At 34.5% G+C, this 22050-nt stretch overlaps 1 protein-coding gene across 1 annotated transcript in view; it reads left to right on the forward strand.

The window, feature by feature from the left end:
• SHPRH (SNF2 histone linker PHD RING helicase) overlaps positions 1-22050 on the forward strand; it is an 84051-nt gene that overhangs the window by 37390 nt on the left and 24611 nt on the right. The window contains exons 15-25 of the mRNA XM_025383841.1: positions 107-195; positions 1096-1188; positions 3924-4031; positions 4984-5126; positions 5910-6083; positions 6398-6460; positions 8052-8277; positions 9962-10105; positions 11209-11310; positions 15677-15748; positions 20815-21003. Coding sequence (XP_025239626.1) covers positions 107-195; positions 1096-1188; positions 3924-4031; positions 4984-5126; positions 5910-6083; positions 6398-6460; positions 8052-8277; positions 9962-10105; positions 11209-11310; positions 15677-15748; positions 20815-21003 — 1403 coding nt within the window. The remainder of the gene's footprint in view (positions 1-106; positions 196-1095; positions 1189-3923; positions 4032-4983; positions 5127-5909; positions 6084-6397; positions 6461-8051; positions 8278-9961; positions 10106-11208; positions 11311-15676; positions 15749-20814; positions 21004-22050) is intronic.

A 22050-nucleotide genomic window follows, 5' to 3' on the forward strand; every position in this document is an offset into this window, starting at 1 on the left:
AATCATTACATTTTATTTTTACAGTATTCTTAAATAATGGACAACTAGATGACATTGGGAGCTAAATATGTGACTCTCATACTTTAAATACATTTTAATTCTTTAGGTGAGTATGCCTTGGCAGCAGAATTGTACAGAGAAGTGTTGCGCTCCTCGGAGGAACACAAAGGAAAACTCAAAACTGATTCACTTCAAGTAAGTAAAGACTAAACAGTTTCGTCATATGTATTCTGTTTGTTTTTTTAACAAATAATTTTTCTGAACGTTTAAGAGGATAAATGGTAACAAACAGTCATAATCACTGGATGAAACTTGGGATTCAGTCTTCTCAATAAGCATTTTAGGTGATTTGTGTGTACACTATTTGAGAATCAACTACTATTCTATTCCATTCAGGGACGTTTTGGGCACAAGCCTGACAAGGTAAGTCTATATAAGCTACATTTAAAAATAGCTCAGAGTACTTGTACTTCCAAGAGTAGGTCAGTTTTATCACTTTTGCATATGAATATCAACATATTCACATGGTTTTCATTAAAAAGAAAAGGAACTAAGCAATAAAACCTATCTAATGATAATTTTTAGAGGTCATTAGGGAGATTTGGATATATTAATTATAACACTTCCCTGGGATCTGTCATTGACTTCTTAGATCTGTCATTGACTCATATAAACAAGGCTGTGTAGCTAAATAGGAAGTGAGCATGGGTTTATTAATTTTGGCAAGTTTAGGTTTGAGTCCCAGGTAAGATGTCATTACCATTCAGAATATTGACCTTGGGACTGACTAACATGTTCACAAGTACCAGAGTGGATATTTAGAGGAACGTATGAAAAAGTGGAGGGAGAGGAAGAATTAAATATAAATCTTATATTCTGCATGGATAAAGGTTACAAAAGGCAGGTCCTAGACCTTAACACCCTGCTCTTGAGTAAAGAAAACAAAGTAGTAGTACCCAGATTGTTTTATAGGAAAAGTATTCAGTGATATGATCTTAATGTGGTGTTACTGTTCTGTGTGCCATATTAATATTAGGTTCTCTTCAGAGTCTTCTTCATTGACTGTCATAATTATTGCCTTTGATGTGTTTGTAGAGACTTCATGCTACCCATAACTTAATGGAATTGTTGATAGCCAAGCACCCAGGGATACCGCCTACCTTGCGTGATGGCCGACTTGAGGAAGAGGTAATTATTATTTTTTTCATTATCTCTGTGAAAGTATATTTTCTCCAAACTTTATGCTCCATATAGTTGATATATCCTAGGACATACAACATATGAATAAATGTAATCACGTTTTCCTGTTACTTTGATGTTTCAAATTTTGTCATGATTTTGGGTAGCAGAGAATGGCGCAGTATGTATTATTTGGCTTCTCTGCTGATCTACCTGCAGTTATGTGATAAATGTTTGTTGTAGATATGGCTGTTGGTAGCCAACAGAACGGGATGTAAATAAATGAGTTTTAAAAAGGAAACTTTGATCTCATGGCAGATCTACAAAAGATGTAGCTTAGTAAATATGCAAACTTTTGCACTCTCTCCACCTTTCTCTGTTTTTTTTTTTTTTTTTTTTTTGAGACGGAGTCTTGCTCTGTCACCCAGGCTGGAGTGCAGTGGCCGGATCTCGGCTCACTGCAAGCTCCGCCTCCCGGGTTCACGCCATTCTCCTGCCTCAGCCTCCCGAGTAGCTGGGACTACAGGCACCCACCACCTCGCCCGGCTAGTTTTTTGTAATTTTTAGTAGAGACGGGGTTTCACCGTGTTAGCCAGGATGGTCTCGATCTCCTGACCTCGTGATCCGCCCGTCTCGGCCTCCCAAAGTGCTGGGATTACAGGCTTGAGCCACCGCGCCCGGCCCTTTCTCTGTATTTTTTAAGGGGGTAAATAAAGTCAAATTTTCGGTGGTAGTTCTCTCAAAGAAGTTTCCTCTACAAAAAGTGTTGCCTGTTTTTGAAAAGAATGACATCGAAGAGTGATATTATAAATTATTTTACTATAAATTGTTAATAGCTTATGATGCAGATTCTTCCAGGGATTTTTGCTGTTGTTAAACATTAAAGAGCTAAATCAAAAGAGGTATGTTTGAAATGTATTGAGCCTATAAATGGAGCCTTTATTTGTGTTAACAAGATAAAAAATGAGATATGCACAGCCTTTTTGCACTGGTTGTTTTGGGGATGGAGGGGCTCTGGTAAACTATTTTAATTAACAAAAATTTTATATATTTATGAGTAGAGAGTGATATTTTGATATATGTAGACACTAGAATGGCTAAATCTAGAAGAAAACCTAGGTAATACCATTCAGGACATAGGCATGGGCAAGGACTTCATGTCTAAAACACCAAAAACAACAGCAACAAAAGCCAAAATTGACAAATGGGATCTAATTAAACTAAAGAGCTTCTGCACAGCAAAAGAAACTACCATCAGAGTGAACAGGCAACCTACAGAATGGGAGAAAATTTTTGCAATCTGCTCATCTGACAAAGGGCTAATATCCAGAACCTACAAAGAACTCAAACAAATTTACAAGAAAAAAAACAGCCTCATCAAAAAGTGGGCAAAGGATATGAACAGACACTTCTCAAAAGAAGACATTTATACAGCCAACAGACACATGAAAAAATGCTCATCATCACTAGCCATCAGAGAAATGCGAATCAAAACCACAATGAGATACCATCTCACACCAGTTAGAATGGCAATCATTAAAAAGTCAGGAAACAACAGGTGCTGGAGAGGATGTGGAGAAATAGGAACACTTTTACACTGTTGGTGGTACTGGAAACTAGTTCAACCATTGTGGAAAACAGTGTAGAAATACCACTTGACCCAGCCATCCCGTTACTGGGTATATACCCAAAGGATTATAAATCATGCTGCTATAAAGACACATGCACACATATGTTTATTGTGGCACTATTCACAATAGCAAAGACTTGGAATCAACCCAAATGTCCATCAGTGACAGACTGGATTAAGAAAATGTGGCACATATACACCATGGAATACTATGCATCCATAAAAAAAGATGAGCTCGTGTCCTTTGTAGGGACATGGATACAGCTGGAAACCATCATTCTCAGCAAACTATCGCAAGAACAGAAAACCAATCACCGCATGTTCTCACTCATAGGTGGGAATTGAACAATGAGATCACTTGGACACAGGAAGGGGAACATCACACAGTGGGGCCTATTATGGGGTGGGGGGAGGGATAGCATTAGGAGATATACCTAATGTAAATGACAAGTTAATGGGTGCAGTATACATGGCACATGTATACATATGTAACAAACCTGCACGTTGTGCACATGTACCCTAGAACTTAATGTGTAATTAAAAAAAAAAAAGAATAGCTAAATCAAACTAATTAACATATCAATTACCTATTTTTATTTGTGTGTGTGTGTGTGTGTAGTGAGAACATTTAAAATCTACTTTCTTAGGACTTCAGCATATGAATTTTGGGGAAACAAAATTTAGTCCCTAACACCTATATTAGTGTATATTCTCAAGGATTATTTTTAAACTGCAGTAACTCTAAGAAATTTTAATAACTCAATTAGCCAAATTTTAGAAAGGTGTCTTTGCTTTGCCTATCATTTGAAATATTACTGTTCTTTTTCTCCCCTCTTTGCTTATTCTAACTAAAAAAATAATTTAAATGAAAATTTGGCAGACAAGTCTTTGGTGTTTCTTAAATTTTGTTACTTGGACAGGTACATTTTGTTAACTTCCATATATAAGGAATTTTTAGTGTGACTTGTATGTTCTCTACAGTGTAGTTGTACTTATATGTTTAAATGCAGTTAAGTAACTTTAAATATATAAAATGAGCCATTCTTCTTGAAACATCATACTGAATTATATTCTGGATTGGGAGTGAAAGTTTATACTCTGTGTTTCAACACAGGCCAAACAGCTGCGAGAGCACTATATGAGCAAGTGTAATACAGAAGTTGCTGAAGCCCAGCAAGCTTTATATCCTGTGCAGCAGACTATCCATGAGCTTCAAAGAAAGGTATGCCAAAGTGCAGTGTTTCTTACTTGTATTTGTCTCCAGATATCATTTTGGGTTTTGGTTTTTTTGTGGGGAGAAACTTGAATTTTTTATACATCTTGGAATTCCTAGCACCTAGTACATTGCCTGACCCACAATACAAGTTTATTTAACTGTTAGCAATGATTATTGGTTGAATGGTCAATAAGTCAACTATTTGAGTTGCATAAATAAGTCAACTATTTGAGTTCTCTTTCTTTTGAACTCATGGGTTTTCTCTGACCTTGAGTGTATAACAGTTGTCTTTTGAAGAAAGTAAAGACTTCTATACCCTCCTTTTTATCTTGTTTCTGAGATGTTTTAAAATATTAAAACATTAGAACCACAGTTATTTTTCCTGCAGAATTTATACCATTTGTCATTTCTAAAATTTCACTTTTATGAAATCAGTAGCAAAATCTAAAGAGGTTACACAAATACACTTTTATTTTCAATGTTTAAATCAGGTGTTGCAAATTTTTGTCTTTCTAATTTATTTATTAGTATTCTGGGATATAATTTTGTTATTGTGGATTATTCATTAAGTAGAATCTAGTTCAATTGGTTAAAGATTAGAATGAAGGCTTTCTTATGCTGATAAAGAGACCTGTGACTTTTCACATATATAGATTATTGAATTTTCATTTGGTGTTAATAATTTTTTTAGTTACAGCCTTGTTATATAAATGCATACAGTAAATTCTCATTTATCCAGAGTAGCTAGGAAATAGGGGTTTCTCTTTAATTATATTTTCAAAAGAGGAAGCGAGCATTGTACATGAAATATGTATACTCATCTCCCCTCTGTGATAGTCCTTTTGAGAATAGCATTTATTACTTAAACTTTGAATTTTGACACCACCCTGCCCAGTGACGGAAGCTTTGTGAGTACTAAAAAAAAATAATAATTGATTATCTGCTACCTTTTTTACAGATTCATTCTAATTCTCCTTGGTGGCTAAATGTGATCCACAGAGCAATAGAATTTACTATTGATGAGGAGCTTGTTCAGCGAGTGCGAAATGAAATAACCAGCAACTACAAGCAACAAACTGGCAAGCTTTCTATGTCAGAGAAGTAAGAAAACAGGAAGAAAAAGTGTCTATCATAACTTTAAAAGCAAAGAAATCCTTGTATTTTTTAGTTTCTAATTTTTCATTATTACTGACTTTTTTTCTCCATTCATAAACTTATACACACACATTCATACTTCTTTTTTGCAGCCTTTTTTATGGGTACTATAATTGGGTTTAACTCACAACTACCACATACCTTTGTTACTTTAATTACTTTAATATTTTACACTTCATAATGTGAGCACATTAGTAACTATTGAAATTATACAGGAAAAGTGCTTGGCAAAGTGCCTCGTATATAGTGCATAATTACAGATTTAATTAAATGTATATACATATATATATATTCAACCAAGGAATATAACTCTTAGCCATTTTTCTTCTTTCTTCCCAATTTTCTGCTTTTATGTTTCATCCTGCAGGCACCTGATACAGAGCAAGGATGTCAGGAGGGCTATCTGTAGTCAGGCTTAAAACGGAAGAATGTGGCAGTCGTACACTTTCAGAGATATCTGAGACAGAGACATACATTTTTCCTGCTCTTTTTCAGTTCCTGATCACAGGACTATCAAATTTTTTTGGTGTCTTTTACAGTAGACAGCCCAATATTATACTTTGAATACACTGAAGGAAAACTCAGTCAAATGTTGCTGGTTAAAAAAAAAACCAAACAAACAGCAAACAGTTTCTTTAACACTTTGTTTGGCAACTGTTTTCTGAATTTGAGGAAATTGACCTATTATTCTTTTCTTTGTGTTGTGTGTGGTGCTGGTGTGGGAATCAGGTTCCGTGATTGCAGAGGTCTTCAGTTCTTACTTACAACACAAATGGAAGAGCTAAATAAATGCCAGAAGCTAGTAAGAGAGGCTGTAAAAAACCTGGAGGGACCTCCATCTCGTAATGTTATTGAGTCTGCAACAGTCTGCCACCTCCGACCAGCCAGACTTCCTCTCAACTGGTAGGTAATGGAAGAAATCATACAGTGAAATGGTACTATTTATTTAAGTTAGATTTCTTAGAGAAGAAACAATTGACTCATATAGTAAAGGTTTTTTCGTTTTAATTGAGATGGAAGTAGAAAGAGATGTATCAATCTAATTTAAAAAAAAATTAAGTCTCAAGGACAAGGTATGAAAAACCATGTGATTTCTTTTTTCTAAAATGGCGTATCTAGTAGAAAGAGAAACGAAATTAAAATATTAAGCTTCTCCTTAAAATTATCAGATTGCTGGTTATGTTTGTGAATGTTTCTCTGTTAATCTTTTTTTTCAGCTGTGTCTTTTGTAAAGCTGATGAATTGTTCACAGAGTATGAATCAAAGCTGTTTTCCAACACGTAAGTTCTCTATTTGATTATTACCTGTCAAGAAAATGAAACATTTTTCAAGACTCAGTATTTGATATGACTATATTTTCCCCCACAGTAACCTTTTTTATATTGTTTCTTTAATTACATTGATGAGTACACCTTTGGCATTTTGATTGTTTAATATGCCCAATTTTACTTATCCAGAAGTTACCCCCTAAATGTTCTTAGTGTAGTAATATATAATTAATTGAGGTGCAGTTTTGGGGAGTGGTAAAATCCCAGACTCTAGAGTCCAATGGATTTGAATTATACAGATTTTACTAGCATTTTACTGCTATTCGAGGTAGAACTTATAGTGTCTGGCATACCTTCTTCAAGAATAAAGAATGACACAATCAAATATGTTATTACTTTAATAAAACCATAAGTAAACATTGTCACAAACACCTGGATTCTCAGAGGGAAGCTTGTTAGAATAATAAATGTGTCCACTTTCATCCAGTTATGTTACTATTCTGTTTTAGGTCAAATCTGTTTCTGTTATTACTGAAGTAAATAATACATTTCTTCATGTTTCTATCCAAATTCTGTTCATTCATCTCCAACAGATATAACTTCTCTAGAATAGAAATTTTCCCCACATGTTTCCTTGCCAAGCGTTCACTTCTGCATGTGAAGGAAGAAAACAAGATTTTTGTGTTGTATTATGGCAAATGAATCAGTAGTCTTTTTGTTTACTACAGTCTACATGATAGAATTTAAAAAAAAAAAAAACTGGCCAAATTTATGATGTTTTCAGCTTTTCCAGGGTTGCTTTGTTTTTTCCAAAGACTTCCAAACATGTTCTTTTAGAACTTACATTTTATGGAAAACAGTATGGCGATTCTTCAAGGATCTAGAACTAGATGTACCATATGACCCAGCCATCCCATTACTGGGTATATACCCAAAGGATTATAAATCATGCTGCTATAAAGACACATACACACGTATGTTTATTGCGGCACTATTCACAATAGCAAAGACTTGGAATCAACCCAAATGTCCATGAATGACAGATTGGATTAAGAAAATGTGGCACATATACACCATGGAATACTATGCAGCCATAAAAAAGGATGAGTTTGTGGCCTTTGTAGAGACATGGATGCAGCTGGAAACCATCATTCTTAGCAAACTATCACAAGAACGCAAAACCAAACACCGCATGTTCTCACTCACAGGTGGGAACTGAACAATGAGATCACTTGGACTCGGGAAGGGGAACATCACACACCGGGGCCTATCATGGGGAGGGGGGACGGGGGAGGGATTGCATTGGGAGTTATACCTGATGTAAATGACGAGTTGATGGGTGCTGACAAGTTGATGGCTGCAGCACACCAACATGGCACAAGTATACATATGTAACAAACCTGCACGTTATGCAATGTACCCTAGAACTTAAAGTATAATAATAATAAAAATAAATAAATAATAAAATAAAAAATAAAAAAAAAGAAAGTTGTTGTTGAGGTTACTGACCCTGCTTCTGTATTTGCTTTGCAATATCACTCATTTACAGTGCTTTTCACTCACTGATAGCAGTTACTGTTGTTTTGTTCTGTTATGTTTTCAGAGTCAAAGGCCAGACTGCAATATTTGAGGAGATGATAGAAGATGAAGAAGGACTCGTGGATGATCGAGCACCTACCACCACCCGGGGTCTCTGGGCAATAAGTGAGACAGAGCGATCTATGAAAGCAATACTATCATTTGCAAAATCACATAGGTTTGATGTTGAATTCGTTGATGAAGGAAGCACTTCAATGGATCTCTTTGAAGCATGGAAGAAGGAATATAAGGTATAGTATTTTAAAACTTCCTTCCAAAATTAAAAATTCCTTCTTTTTTACATCAATTTTGACTGCTACTTTTTCTCTCTCTCTAGTTTTTTAAAATCTTCTTTTCGGATTGGGGTGGCATAATTTCTCTTTGCCTAAAATGTGATTGTTGTAATAAAGGATAGCAAATACCATAACACTCAAATAAAGACATTCTATTTATTAAACTACTATAAGAAAATCATTATTAAACTGGAACTTATATGAAACTTTTTGTTTAGCCATGAAATTGTTTTCATTCTATTATTAGCTTGATCTTCCACTGCTATTGTATGAAATTAGAGCTTTGTTTTCGTTCTGTGAATAAGAAGCAAGTACCAACTACATTAGAGACTGGGGAACATAGTAAATACTTCTCATCCTATAAGTCTGGAAACCATTCCAATGAATAAAGACCAATATGCCCTTTCATATTTGTACTTTAATGATTCCATCATATTAAAACTCTGTACTTGAGATTTCATATTCATTAATTTTCAATTATTGTTTTATTTGGATTAGTTATCCATTGTACTGCTTTGCAGGTGAGATAGGTAAAGGAAGGAAAGAAGTGTTTTATTTATAATGACATATTTTTATTCAATTTCTTTTTTTTAAAGTCTTGCGTTTTTAAAGTAGGATAAAAATTTTTATGCAGAAAGGTAGTTATTTGTACTGTCAGTTCATATGTCATACATTGGGGAATACTTTTATAGCATCGAAATCATTGGTTTATAATAATTTTTTTCTCACACATTACTCTTGTGAATACAAAGCAGATTAACACAGTTAATTACAGTAAGCTTTGGAAGAAGTGTTATGTACGATGTGCAGTTTCCCTTGTATTCCTCCTTTCGACTCAGTTTGGCCAGATGCCCTTTATCCAGAAGAGAGCTTATTGTGCAGTTCTCCCAGGTCTTGGTACATTTTTTTTGTACATAACTTTGCAGACCTTTTCACAGAAGAGCAACTTGAATGAGGTCCTGCTATGCATATCCACCAGATCTACCTGAAAATGTAAAGTCAGTGAAGAGAGCCTGTCAAAAAATGCATACTGATTGATACCATTTCTGTGAATTTCAGAAACATATATAACTGAATTATTAAGAATACGTTTCATATAGTGTAAGTGCAGTGAAAAGTGTAGCAGAATAAGTACAATTCAGAATAGTGGTTGCTCCATGGTTAGGTATTGAAGGAGGGATATGTGAGGAAAGAGTGATACAGTTGAGAAAGAACACGCAGAGCCTTTCTAAGGAATTCATATTATTCTTTCTTAAATTAGATGGTGGGTACTTAATTGTATATTTTAGTATTCTTCATGCCATTTATACATAGTTGAATATGTGAAATATGTTATAATAAAAACATTTTAAAAAAATAAAACAGAGAAGAGATTCTGGCAGCCTACAATTGGACTTTATAAAGATTTTTGGTCCTACCAAGAAATCTTTGTATTCTGTTCCTGAGAATCTAAAGAGGCAGTGTCCTATAGAGATTTTTTCATTCACATTTCATTCTAAAAATGACCCCAGGAACTACTTGTTTTAGACACATAGCGAAAAAATGTGAGATCTCATTGAAGATGTTTGCTTAAGGCACATCTTGGTGGTTTTAACCAGTTTTAATTACATGCTTTACCACTGTGTTTGTCTTTTCTGTTCAGTTGCTTCATGAATATTGGATGGCTCTGAGGAATCGTGTGTCTGCTGTTGATGAACTTGCAATGGCTACAGAACGACTAAGAGTGCGTGATCCTAGGGAGCCAAAGCCTAATCCGCCTGTTCTTCATATCATTGAACCACACGAGGTAATTGGCAAGTAAATCACAGAAAAGGGAACAGCAAGCAGATGTCACAGATATCAGAGACCCATAGAAGAGGCAGAATCAGGGCACTGAGCTCTACTATAAGTGTGTATTTAATCTCCATTTTTAATTTGACCCATAGAAAATTGTCTTTGTAGATCAAAAATGGTCGAAGATGAGCAATTTCGTATCTATTACATGCTTAGCATTTTGGTGCATCTTGTTTCTCTCCAGGTTGCACGTTCATCTGTTTTTGAATTTAAAACCTTATATGTGCTATTAAGACCAATGGATATTCTCAGTCACTTTTTAGACATTTTCTGTTACCTTAGTTTTATCAGAACTAGAAAAATCTTCCTTAAAAACAACTGAAACCTTTTCTTTTGCAGTGTTTCTTTTGCTAATGATGAACTAATATTAACAACTTTACCTTCTAATAAATTTGTCTTTGTAACTCAGGTTTAAAAACAGTACTCCACCAATCTTTTTTATTCTCCATTAAAAGATATTATTTCCTTTATAATTCATTATTCCTTATTTGTTTAGTGCTTTAAGTCTTTCTGTACAGCTTGGAGACTGTAATTTGGAAAAATTTAGATATATTCATTATATACTATCTCACTTAAATGTGAATTCTGAATAAGTTTTTCTGAGAAAATACGTTCTTGTTTGAGTGTTCCTTCTCTGTCTGCTGTATTCTACCAGGGGGACAGAGGAAAGAAGGGCAGAGAAATTCTTTCCTGGATTTCATGAAATCACTGAGGCCAGAGCAACCAATCATGTAACTTTTCTTTATTCCATGGATGTATTACTGAAAAAAATGGTACATAATAGAATTTTAGTTTATTTTTTATCTAACTTCAGGTACACAGGGACATTTCCTATTTGAAAGAACTCTGCACTGAATTGTGCCTTTCATGAAGCAAAAAAAAAGAAGTCATTTGAAGTATATTATCTAGTATCCATTTTGAAAACTTGTGTTTTAGAATGTAAATGGGTTTTTTTTAAAAACAGAACATTTGTGTTACTGGAGAATTGTTCATATTTAATATAATTTAACTGTCTTTCTGAAAGAATAAAGAAGTTTTTATTTTTATTTTCTTTAGGTAGAACAAAACCGAATAAAACTACTAAATGATAAAGCTGTTGCTACATCACAGCTTCAGAAAAAACTTGGGCAGCTTCTTTACCTAACTAATTTGGAGAAGGTATTGTTTTTAAGACATGCTACTTTTTCCTATGCTGTATTATCATAAACGATTTTAGTGACTCCTTTCATAATGGTGCAAATTTTTTAAATTAATATTTTGTGTTATATGAGTCCAAACACTATGTCTCTACAATAGCTACAGAGATCACAGAAGAATATTGTATCTATAGAAATTATATTATGCAGATGATATAGAAGGCATGCACTGTATAGTAGAGAACAATGTAAATGGACTGTAGTTCAAAGCCTTGAATAGTAGAAGTATTACAACATATCTCTTGGTGAAAATGGCATAATACAATTTATACACATGCATTCATTTGTAAATACAAAAATATTTTGTAATTTGTTATTTGAAACTGTGAAGTGTGTTTGGAAAGCTACTAAATCAGAGTACATGGTAATAAAGGTAGACTTCAAATATTAAGTGTAATTCAAAACACATGTTCTGAGTTGTGATCTAAGTATTATATTGGACACTGATGAATTGGTGGGTCATTGATTAAATATAATTTCATTTTATTGCAGGCATTCATATTTTGCTAGTTGACAGAGAACCTTCTAGGGGCAAGATATAGTAGTAAATATTTGGATAGGGCAAGTGAGGACAAGCCATAGATTTGAATTCTTCTGGAAACTGGCATAACATATTTTTAAGTGAATCAGTAAATCTCAGACAAAATTAAAAGTTAGACATTCATTATAGATTTAGCATGGCGACTAAGAAGATAGACTTTGGATCTGGACAGCCCAATTTTGAATCATGACTCCACTATTTTCTAGATATGTGACTTTATTTAAGTTATTCACCTTTCCTCGCATCATCAGTAAAATGAGAATGATATCAACACTACTTTATATTATAGGGCTGTCTTGAGGATTATGTGAATTAATGTATGTAAAATGCCAGAGTAGTTTCTGCTCTGTTAAGCACTTTCTAGGTTTTTGCTGCTATTAATATTATTAAGATCATTATTACTGTTATGATTACCAACACTTGTTCTGAAAGGTAAAAAGAAGAAAAACATATAAAAGTTTCATGCAAATTGCTAACATTAAGAAGATAACACTTAGGCTGGGCGTTGTGGCTCAGCACTTTGGGAGGCCAAGGAGTTTGAGACCATGCTGACCAACATGGTGAAACCCCATCTCTACTAAAGATACAAAAAATTAGCCGGCATGGTAGCACACGCCTGTAATCCCAGCTACTCGGGAGGCTGAGGCAGGAGAATCACTTGAACCTGGGAAGCAGAGGTTGCAGTGAGTTGAGATCGCGCCATTGCACTCCAGCCTAGGGGACAGAGCGAGACTCCATCTCAAAAAAAAAAAAAAAAAAAAAAGATAACACTTAGGAAAGTGTCTCAACATTCCTGGGCATAAGTTTTTTAAATGTAAGATTTCTATACTTTAAATATGATAGTCAAAATAAAAAGACAGTTACCTTGTACGTCATTGTTTATATGTTAAAATATTTTTTAAATTTTAAAATTTTAAGGATATAAATAATCTACCTAAGAAAATCCATTTGGCTATTAATAAAAGAAAAAGCATTTAATCTATGATGATGGAAAAATCAAATTACACGGGTGCTATTTTCTGCCAACAAGTAGGCACAGATATTTTAAATGATTACACACCCCAGTGGTGAAAAAGGGCAGGGAATGGATGCATTTTATGCATTACCAATGGAAATATAAATTTATATAAGCTTTTCCTAAAAGCACTTTAACAATATCTATCAACAATTTTATGTAGGTTGAACATCTCAAATCCAAAACTTGAAATGCTCCAGTGAGCATTTCCTTTGAGTATTGCATCAGCACTCAAAAAGTTTATGATTTTAGAGTGTTCTAGATTACAGATTTTTGGATTTGAATGCTCAACCTGTATGTGAAAGAAAGGAAAAGGAAAACTGGACAACATAGATAAAACGAACTGGAATCTACACGGTAGGATTAAATGGACATTATAGAACTGCAAAAATACAGTATCTGAAATCAAAAACTCATTGAATGGAAACCAGATACAGAAAAAAACAGGATTCATGAATTCAGATACAGTACAATAGAAAATACTCAATTTGAAGTGGCATAGATAGAAAAAGAGCAAAATAGGGCAAAAGATTTGAGACACAGTTGTTTGATCTAGCATACTTGTAATTTCATAGATCTAGCATACTTATAATTGAAGTTCAAGAGGAAGAGAATAGGACAGGAGCTTGAAGAGATAATGGCTGAGAATTTTCTAAAACTGATAAAAGTATGACAAATGACTTAAAGATTCAAGAAGTTAAGAAACACTAAGCAGAATAAGTAAAGAAAAAAACAAAATACTGCCTAGGTACATCATAGTCAAACTGCTGGAAACCAAAAATAATGAAAAATAGAAATAAAAAAAGTTGAGAGATAAAACACTTAATACTTACAAAGGAGCACTAATAAAACTGGTGACTACATAGAGATGTTTTTCTTTTCACCTTTAGAGATGTTTCAGTGTTTCCATAGTTTAACCAGTTGACATTGGAACATCTTCAAACTGCTAAAAGAAAAAAAACAGCCAAGCTAAAGTTCTATACTTAATGAAAATTTCCTGTTTTAAAAAAAGTGAAATGAAGATATTTTCAGACAAACATAAACTGGAAGAAGTCATCTCCAATAAACCCACATCACAATAAGTATTAAAGGAGCTTCTTTGGATTGAAGGAAAATTGTTTCAGATTGAAGGATGCAATTACAGTAAGGAATGAAGAGCAAGAGCTTAAATACGTGAATAAATATGCAAGAATATTGACTATTTAAAAGCAACAGTGCTGTCTTATGGGTTATGCAACATATATAGAACTAAAATATATGTCAGTAGCACAAAGGAAGGAGGTAAGCAGAGGTAAACTATTATAAGATTCCTCCAGAGGAATGGACAAAAAAGTCCGTAAGGCTATTGATCATTTGAACACTAATGAACAAATATGACCCAATTGACACAGACCACTACACCCAGCAACTTCAGAATGCATATTTTTTAGGTGTACATGGAACATTTATCAAAATAGACCTTATGCTAATTCAAAAAGCAGCTCTTAAAAGTATGTGAGAGCATGTTTTCTGACTGAAGAGGAATTGAAACCAGAAATCAGTAATGGAAAGGCAACTAAATAAATCCCTAAAAGTTTAGAAATTGAGAGGATACTTCCGAATAACCCATGGGTCAAAGAAGAAGTCGAAATGGAGGTTAGAGAATGCTCTGAACTGAGTGAAAGTAAAAATATGTGACAGTGCTTAGAGGAAAATTTATAACTTGTTTAACTTAAGGATCTGCAAATTATCATGCATGGGAAACACTCATCCCACTACCTTTTTTCGTAAGTAAAGTTTTATTGGAATATAGCCACACTCATTCATTTATCTATTGTCTGTGGCTGTATTCATGCCACAGTAGCAGAATTGAGTAGTTACAACACAGATCATATGGCCCACAAGGCCTAAAATATTTATAATCTCACCGTTTATATACATGTCAACTCTTTATTGACATATTGGAAAAGAAGAGCTATTGTGAATTATGGTAGATTATTTACAAAGTGCTACAGCAATGACCCTCCCATTCTTGTTGCCCTTTGGAACTCTGTGAGACTATCTGAAAAAGCCTAGTTTACCTTCTTGAGCAGCAGAACCCTCAGCTCAGCCCTCTCTGCAGAACAGATAGCCTACCAACTGCCAAACATGAGCATGAGGCCTTCATAGACCATCCAACCCCAGCCAACTCAACCCATCCCCAAATCACCTGTAGTATCATGGGAAACATGTTTGTTTTAAGTCACTAAATTTGTAGGTGATTTATTATATGTAAAAAGGAAAACTGGACAGCATAGTAAAACGAATCGGAATCTATATGGTAAGAACAAATGGACATTATAGAACTGTAAAATATATACATACATTATTGATTTACTTATAAAAATCAATAATTAACAGAGGAAAAGAATAATTCATTGATTCAATTTGTTTAGATGCCTTATCTGAAAATCTGTTACCTGAAATGCTCCGATGAACGTTTACCTTGATTGTCATGTCAGCACTCAAATAGTTTGGATTTTGGAGCATCAAATTTCGGATTTTGGATTAGGAATATTCAATCTTTATGATTAAAATTGTTTTCTTTTTTTTTTCCACTCCTTGAATAAATGATATTTGTAAGTAAGTCTCAGGAATAATAATGTTAGGTAATATATTGATGGGTCATCTACATTGTTAGATTATGTAAATTATAATTGCCAGTATTCATTTCCATAAATGAGTTGCAAAACATGGATCAGGTTTTATATGTAAAAATGTAACTAATATATTTTTTAATTCTTTTTTGGATAGTCTCAAGACAAAACATCGGGAGGTATTAATCCAGAACCTTGTCCAATCTGTGCTCGACAGCTGGGAAAACAGGTAAAATTATAATAAACATCAGATGCATTTATAAAATACCTTATGGTTTTCAAAGGTTTCTACATAAAATTTTTCTTTCGCTCTCTCTCGTTTTTCCCATCACTAGTTTCTATGAAAGGCAAGTATTACCATTATCTTAAAGATAGCACTAGAGGTTAGATGACATGCTTAGGGTAAGATATTTGAGCAATGCTTTTCTGAAATGGGAAGTGAAAAAATATTTCTAGAATGACCCCATCTTTTTCATTAAAGATGCATAGTTTTGAACATTGTTTCCAGTCACAAGGTTGTGTCCAGTAATTTGACTTTGTCGGGTTAATATAGTTATTCAGTAATTATACAGAAATGTAATATAACACACATAGACTTACTTAAGGAATTACATTAGTATAGAATCACAGTTCTTACTTGCAGTATTAATATCTCATAATACTTGTACTTTAGAGTACAAATTAATCTCTCCTACAGAAATTTAGATGTGATTTTGGTAGACCACTTAAATATATTTCTTTCTGAATATTAATATACATAATGTTTATAAACATTCTTTAGGAGAACTGCAATTTATGAAAATACAAGTTTCTGCTTTCTATGATAATTCTATATATATATATATATATATCAGAATATTCATTGCCCTTGAAAATTTGAAAGATAAGCCTATTATTGTTGAAGAAGTAGAGATATTCTTGGCTGTTTTTTTCTATGAAACCGAGAGTTGAAAGGTAAATATATGCATTCCATATTCTGACCAGTAATAATCAACAAGAAAGTACCTTTTGGTTTCCAAGATTGGTGGAGAAGGTGAGATCACAAGAATATGTGGTAATACATCTTAAAGGGAAAGATGCTACATTGGAAACTGAGCAAATAGTAGTGTACAAATGCTGGTGACTTCTGACAAAAGTCAGTGATGAAACTGTGATAAAAGTTGTGATAAAGGCTTTTGACAAAATTCAACAGCCCTTCATGCTAAAAACGCTCAATAAATTCGGTATTGATGGAACGTACCTCAAAATAATAAGAGCTATTTATGACAAACCCACAGCCAATATCATACTGAATGGGCAAAAACTGGAAAAATTCCCTTTGAAAACTGGCACAAGACAGGGATGCCGTCTCTCACCACTCCTATTCAACATAGTGTTGGAAGTTCTGGCTAGGGCAATTAGGCAAGAGAAAGAAATCAGGGGTATTCAGTTAGGAAAAGAAGAAGTCAAATTGTCCCTGTTTGCAGATGACATGATTGTATATTTAGAAAACCCCATTGTCTCAGCCCAAAATCTCCTTAAGCTGATAAGCAACTTCAGCAAAGTCTCAGGATACAAAATTAATGTGCAAAAATCACAAGCATTCTTATACACCAATAACAGACAAACACAGAGCCAAATCATGAATGAACTTCCATTCACAATTGCTACAAAGAGAATAAAATACCTAGGAATCCAACTTACAAGGGATGTAAAGGACCTCTTCAAGGAGAACTACAAACCACTGCTCAGTGAAATAAAAGAGGACACAAACAAATGGAAGAACATACCATGCTCATGGATAGGAAGAATCAATATCGTGAAAATGGCCATACTGCCCAAGGTAATTTATAGATTCCATGCCATCCCCATCAAGCTACCAATGAGTTTCTTCAGAGAATTGGAAAAAACTGCTTTAAAGTTCATATGGAACCAAAAAAGAGCCCGCATCTCCAAGACAATCCTAAGTCAAAAGAACAAAGCTGGAGGCATCACGCTACCTGACTTCAAAGTATACTACAAGGCTACAGTAACCAAAACAGCATGGTACTGGTACCAAAACAGAGATATAGACCAATGGAACAGAACAGAGTCCTCAGAAATAATACCACACAGCTACAGCCATCTGATCTTTGACAAACCTGAGAAAAACAAGAAATGGGGAAAGGATTCCCTATTTAATAAATGGTGCTGGGAAAATTGGCTAGCCATAAGTGGAAAGCTGAAACTGGATCCTTTCCTTACTCCTTATATGAAAATTAATTCAAGATGGATTAGAGACTTAAATGTTAGACCTAATATCATAAAAATCCTAGAGGAAAACCTAGGTAGTACCATTCAGGACATAGGCATGGGCAAAGACTTCATGTCTAAAACACCAAAAGCAACGGCAGCAAAAGCTAAAATTGACAAATGGGATCTAATTAATCTAAAGAGCTTCTGCACAGCAAACGAAACTACCATCAGAGTGAACAGGCAACCTACAGAATGGGAGAAAATTTTTGCAATCTACTCATCTGACAAAGGGCTAATATCCAGAACCTACAAAGAACTCAAACAAATTTACAAGAAAAAAACAAACAACCCCATCAAAAAGTGGGCAAAGGATATGAACAGACATTTCTCAAAAGAAGACATTCATACAGCCAACAGACATATGAAAAAATGCTCATCATCACTGGCCATCAGAGAAATGCAAATCAAAACCACAATGAGATACCATCTCACACCAGTTAGAATGGCGATCATTAAAAAGTCAGGAAACAACAGGTGCTGGAGAGGATGTGGAGAAATAGGAACACTTTTACACTGTTGGTGGGATTGTAAACTAGTTCAACCATTATGGAAAACAGTATGGCGATTCCTCAAGGATCTAGAACTAGATGTACCATATGACCCAGCCATCCCATTACTGGGGATATACCCAAAGGATTATAAATTATGCTGCTATAAAGACACATGCACACGTATGTTTATTGCAGCACTATTCACAATATAACCCAAGTGTCCATCAGTGACAGATTGGATTAAGAAAATGTGGCACATATACACCATGGAATACTATGCAGCCATAAAAAAGGATGAGTTTGCGTCCTTTGTAGGGACATGGATGCAGCTGGAAACCATCATTCTTAGCAAACTATCACAAGAACAGAAAACCAAACACCGCATGTTCTCACTCATAGGTGGGAACTGAACAATGAGATCACTTGGACTCAGGAAGGGGAACATCACACACCGGGGCCTATCATGGGGAGGGGGGAGGGGGGAGGGGGGAGGGATTGCATTGGGAGTTATACCTGATGCAAATGACAAGTTGATGGGTGCAGCAGACCACCATGGCACAAGTATACATATGTAACAAACCTGCACGTTATGCACATGTACCCTACAACTTAAAGTATAATAATAATAAATAAATTAAAAAAAAAAAAAGTTGTGATAAAAATGGAAGAAATCATGACATAAAGTAGTCTTTTTTGCTTTTAGTTTTGATAAGATTTATGCAACTAGAATGTCTCAGACATTTTATTTCATTTTGTCTTAAACATTTTCAGTTTTTAAAGTTCTTTCATATACATTAGTTCATTTAATTGTAGCATAACCTAGAAGACCATACTGGATTTCAATAATAGTAACAAAACTACTTTTCAAGCCCTGTTCATATTCACAATGTATAGTAGCTATATATTTTTTTCCTTTTTGGCTCCCCAGTTCTCCCCTTCTTCTAATTTAGAGTTATTAAATTAGAATCTATCAGAGATGACTCATATATACCAGCTGATGCCCCTGGAGGCATTGTCATTTGTCTCTTCTGTTTGGGTCAGTCAGCGTCCTGTCACTCCTAATGCTCAGGTGCCAGGTATCTCGTTGCTTCTTCTCCATTGCACATGTAGGTGGACCTGTCTTGACATTTAGTTGGTCCATTTTGAGCTCCATTGAGTCAGAAAACTCCTTTCTAATAGAGTACCCCAGTGGCACTAGAGGTACATAAAGTACAATATAGTGCTGCTCTGTGTCATACAAAAATACTAGTAAAACAGCTCTTCAGTTTCATTAATCTTAACTCCTGTGGACTCTGGCAGAGGTACAGCTAGAGAACAGTAGGAATAGTATTAGCTGATAATAGGCAAAATAGTGGTTTTAAAACCAAGCTTATATACCTCAATTTTCTCTTCTTTCAATGTGAATTCTTTTCCTAAGAGCATCTTAGTTGATCCAGCAAAGAACCTCAAGTGGGCCAGCCTTATACTTTCTTTCCATACATGTGCATATCCTAAAAAAAAAAAAAAACATAGCTTAAGGATTTAGAAGTTTTGTCACTCAAAAGACAGTCAGTTTTTCTTACTGTTTTTACCAGATGAAAAAAGTTAAATCTACATTTCTAAGATGCCATAGCTTTTAGAACTTACACCTAGACTAAATCTATTGCTCTTTTACATCTCTCGTTGCCAAAGTCTCCATGGTATGTTGCAGAGATTCACAGAGGATTATTTTATTTTTTCCAGATAGGACAAGGGGTTTCTTAAAAATTTCTTTTTGGCCAAGTGCGGTGGCTCATGCCTATAATCCCATGCCAAGGCAGTGGATCACAGGGTCAGGAGTTCAAGACCAGTCTGGTCAACGTGGTGAAACCCCTGTCTACTAAAAATACAAAAATTAGCCAGTCGTGGCAGCAAGCACTTGTAATCCCAGCTATTCGGGAGGCTGAGGGAGGAAAATCGCTTGAACCCTGGAGGTAGAGGTTGCAAGGTTGCAGTGAGCCAAGACTGCGTCATTTGCACTCCAGCCTGGGTGACAGACCGAGACTATTTAAAAAATAATAATAATTTCTTTTTGGTTGTATTTTTAAAAAAATAACCAGAACCACTTTCAAAATAAATTTGAGATACTAACTAACCCATAATTAATTTCTATGTAAGTGCTTTAATTGTGAAAATATAAATCTGTTTTTTAAACTAAATGGAATATGTCGAGTATGATATTATCTCCAAATTAATGTTCTGATTCCCTCTGTTATATCTATTGTTAGAGTGCTGAAGGACTGATTTACGTTCCTCCCAAATACAGAAATGAGACCACCACCTTTCTACAATGACTATCATGCTCACTTTTAGGATGAACACAACCAAAGATTATGAAAGCTTACTTTGGAATAAAAAATTAATTTAAAGACACAACTTGGCTTTATGACAAAGAATATTAATGTCATAAAATCTTTGGGAAGAAAAATTGTGATTTTCTTCTCCTTTTGATATACTTCTAAGTTGTAAGGCATCTTTGATAGCACTAAGGCTTGTTCTGTTTTCTTTTTAGTGGGCAGTACTGACCTGTGGTCACTGTTTCTGTAATGAATGCATTTCTATAATTATTGAACAATACAGCGTGGGATCTCACAGAAGCTCCATTAAGTGTGCAATCTGCCGCCAGACCACATCTCACAAAGAAATCTCATATGTCTTCACCTCAGAGAAAGCAAACCAGGAGGAGGACATCCCTGTGAAGGTAAAGTAGGTCAGGAACACGTAGAAGCATAGGTAAGGCAATATAATATAGGAAGCAGTATCTGATTAAGAAAGCATGAACATCAGAATAAGCTTGACAGTGAATAGGTAGATGCCACTGTTGTCCATAGATATACTGCCTGAAAGCCTCAGCCTAACCATCTAATTTTTTATTGTGAGAGGAACACAGAATGCTTATTCAAACATAATAGCAATAGTCATGTACACTGTGGCTAAAATGTAACAGCTTAAAATTCCAGTTTCCTATCATCCTCTATAATATTGCTATCCACCACAAGTAGATAGAGGTCTGGTTACATTAAAGATTTATTTAAAGTAAGAGTTTTCCTCATTCTTTTACTCAACCCTGGATCTAAGGAAAAAAGGATGTGTCTAAACAGAAGGATAAAATAAATTGGCTAATGAACACAGCTACAAGATAGATGTAATGTGCTTTTTAAACAGCATGGATTGCTATTTCAGGGTAAAGCCAAATTTTGGCTTTATTTTCCTAATTTTTTTCCATGCTTCATTTAGAATTTTAAGAAAATTGCTATAATTTGATATCCAGACTGGATCTGTAATTGGATTTACTGCTTTTAAGGGGTATTTAATAAAAAGCCAAGACTATTTTGTTCTTTCTTTTCCTTAAATATGCTTTTTTAATATTTTTTTTCTAACCAAACTTAAACAAAAGGCACATCAGTATCTAAATGTAGTAGCAAATGTGGGCTTTAAGGAATAATTAGAGAATGAGAATTAGAGAATGGTGGGGTTGACTCTTAAGCAAGATGAAGTATTCTTTATTCCTTCTTCTGAGTTTTTGATACTCTCTTTTCACTTTTAAGTAATGTGGTTTGTAAGTAGAATCAGCTATAAGTTGAAATTCACTACCAGTAGTTAGGCAGTTATTAGGGTACCCTTCTCCCAAGAAAACTGTAGTTGCGTTAAAGAACTTTTAATTGCTCTTTTTCACTGTTATTTGAGTAAAACCTGAAAATATCAGTCATATTGCTCTTTAGTCTGTTGGGATAAACAGAATCCCACA

The sequence above is a fragment of the Theropithecus gelada genome, chromosome 4 (assembly GCF_003255815.1).
Source record: "Theropithecus gelada isolate Dixy chromosome 4, Tgel_1.0, whole genome shotgun sequence".
NCBI classification, from domain to species: domain Eukaryota; kingdom Metazoa; phylum Chordata; class Mammalia; order Primates; family Cercopithecidae; genus Theropithecus; species Theropithecus gelada.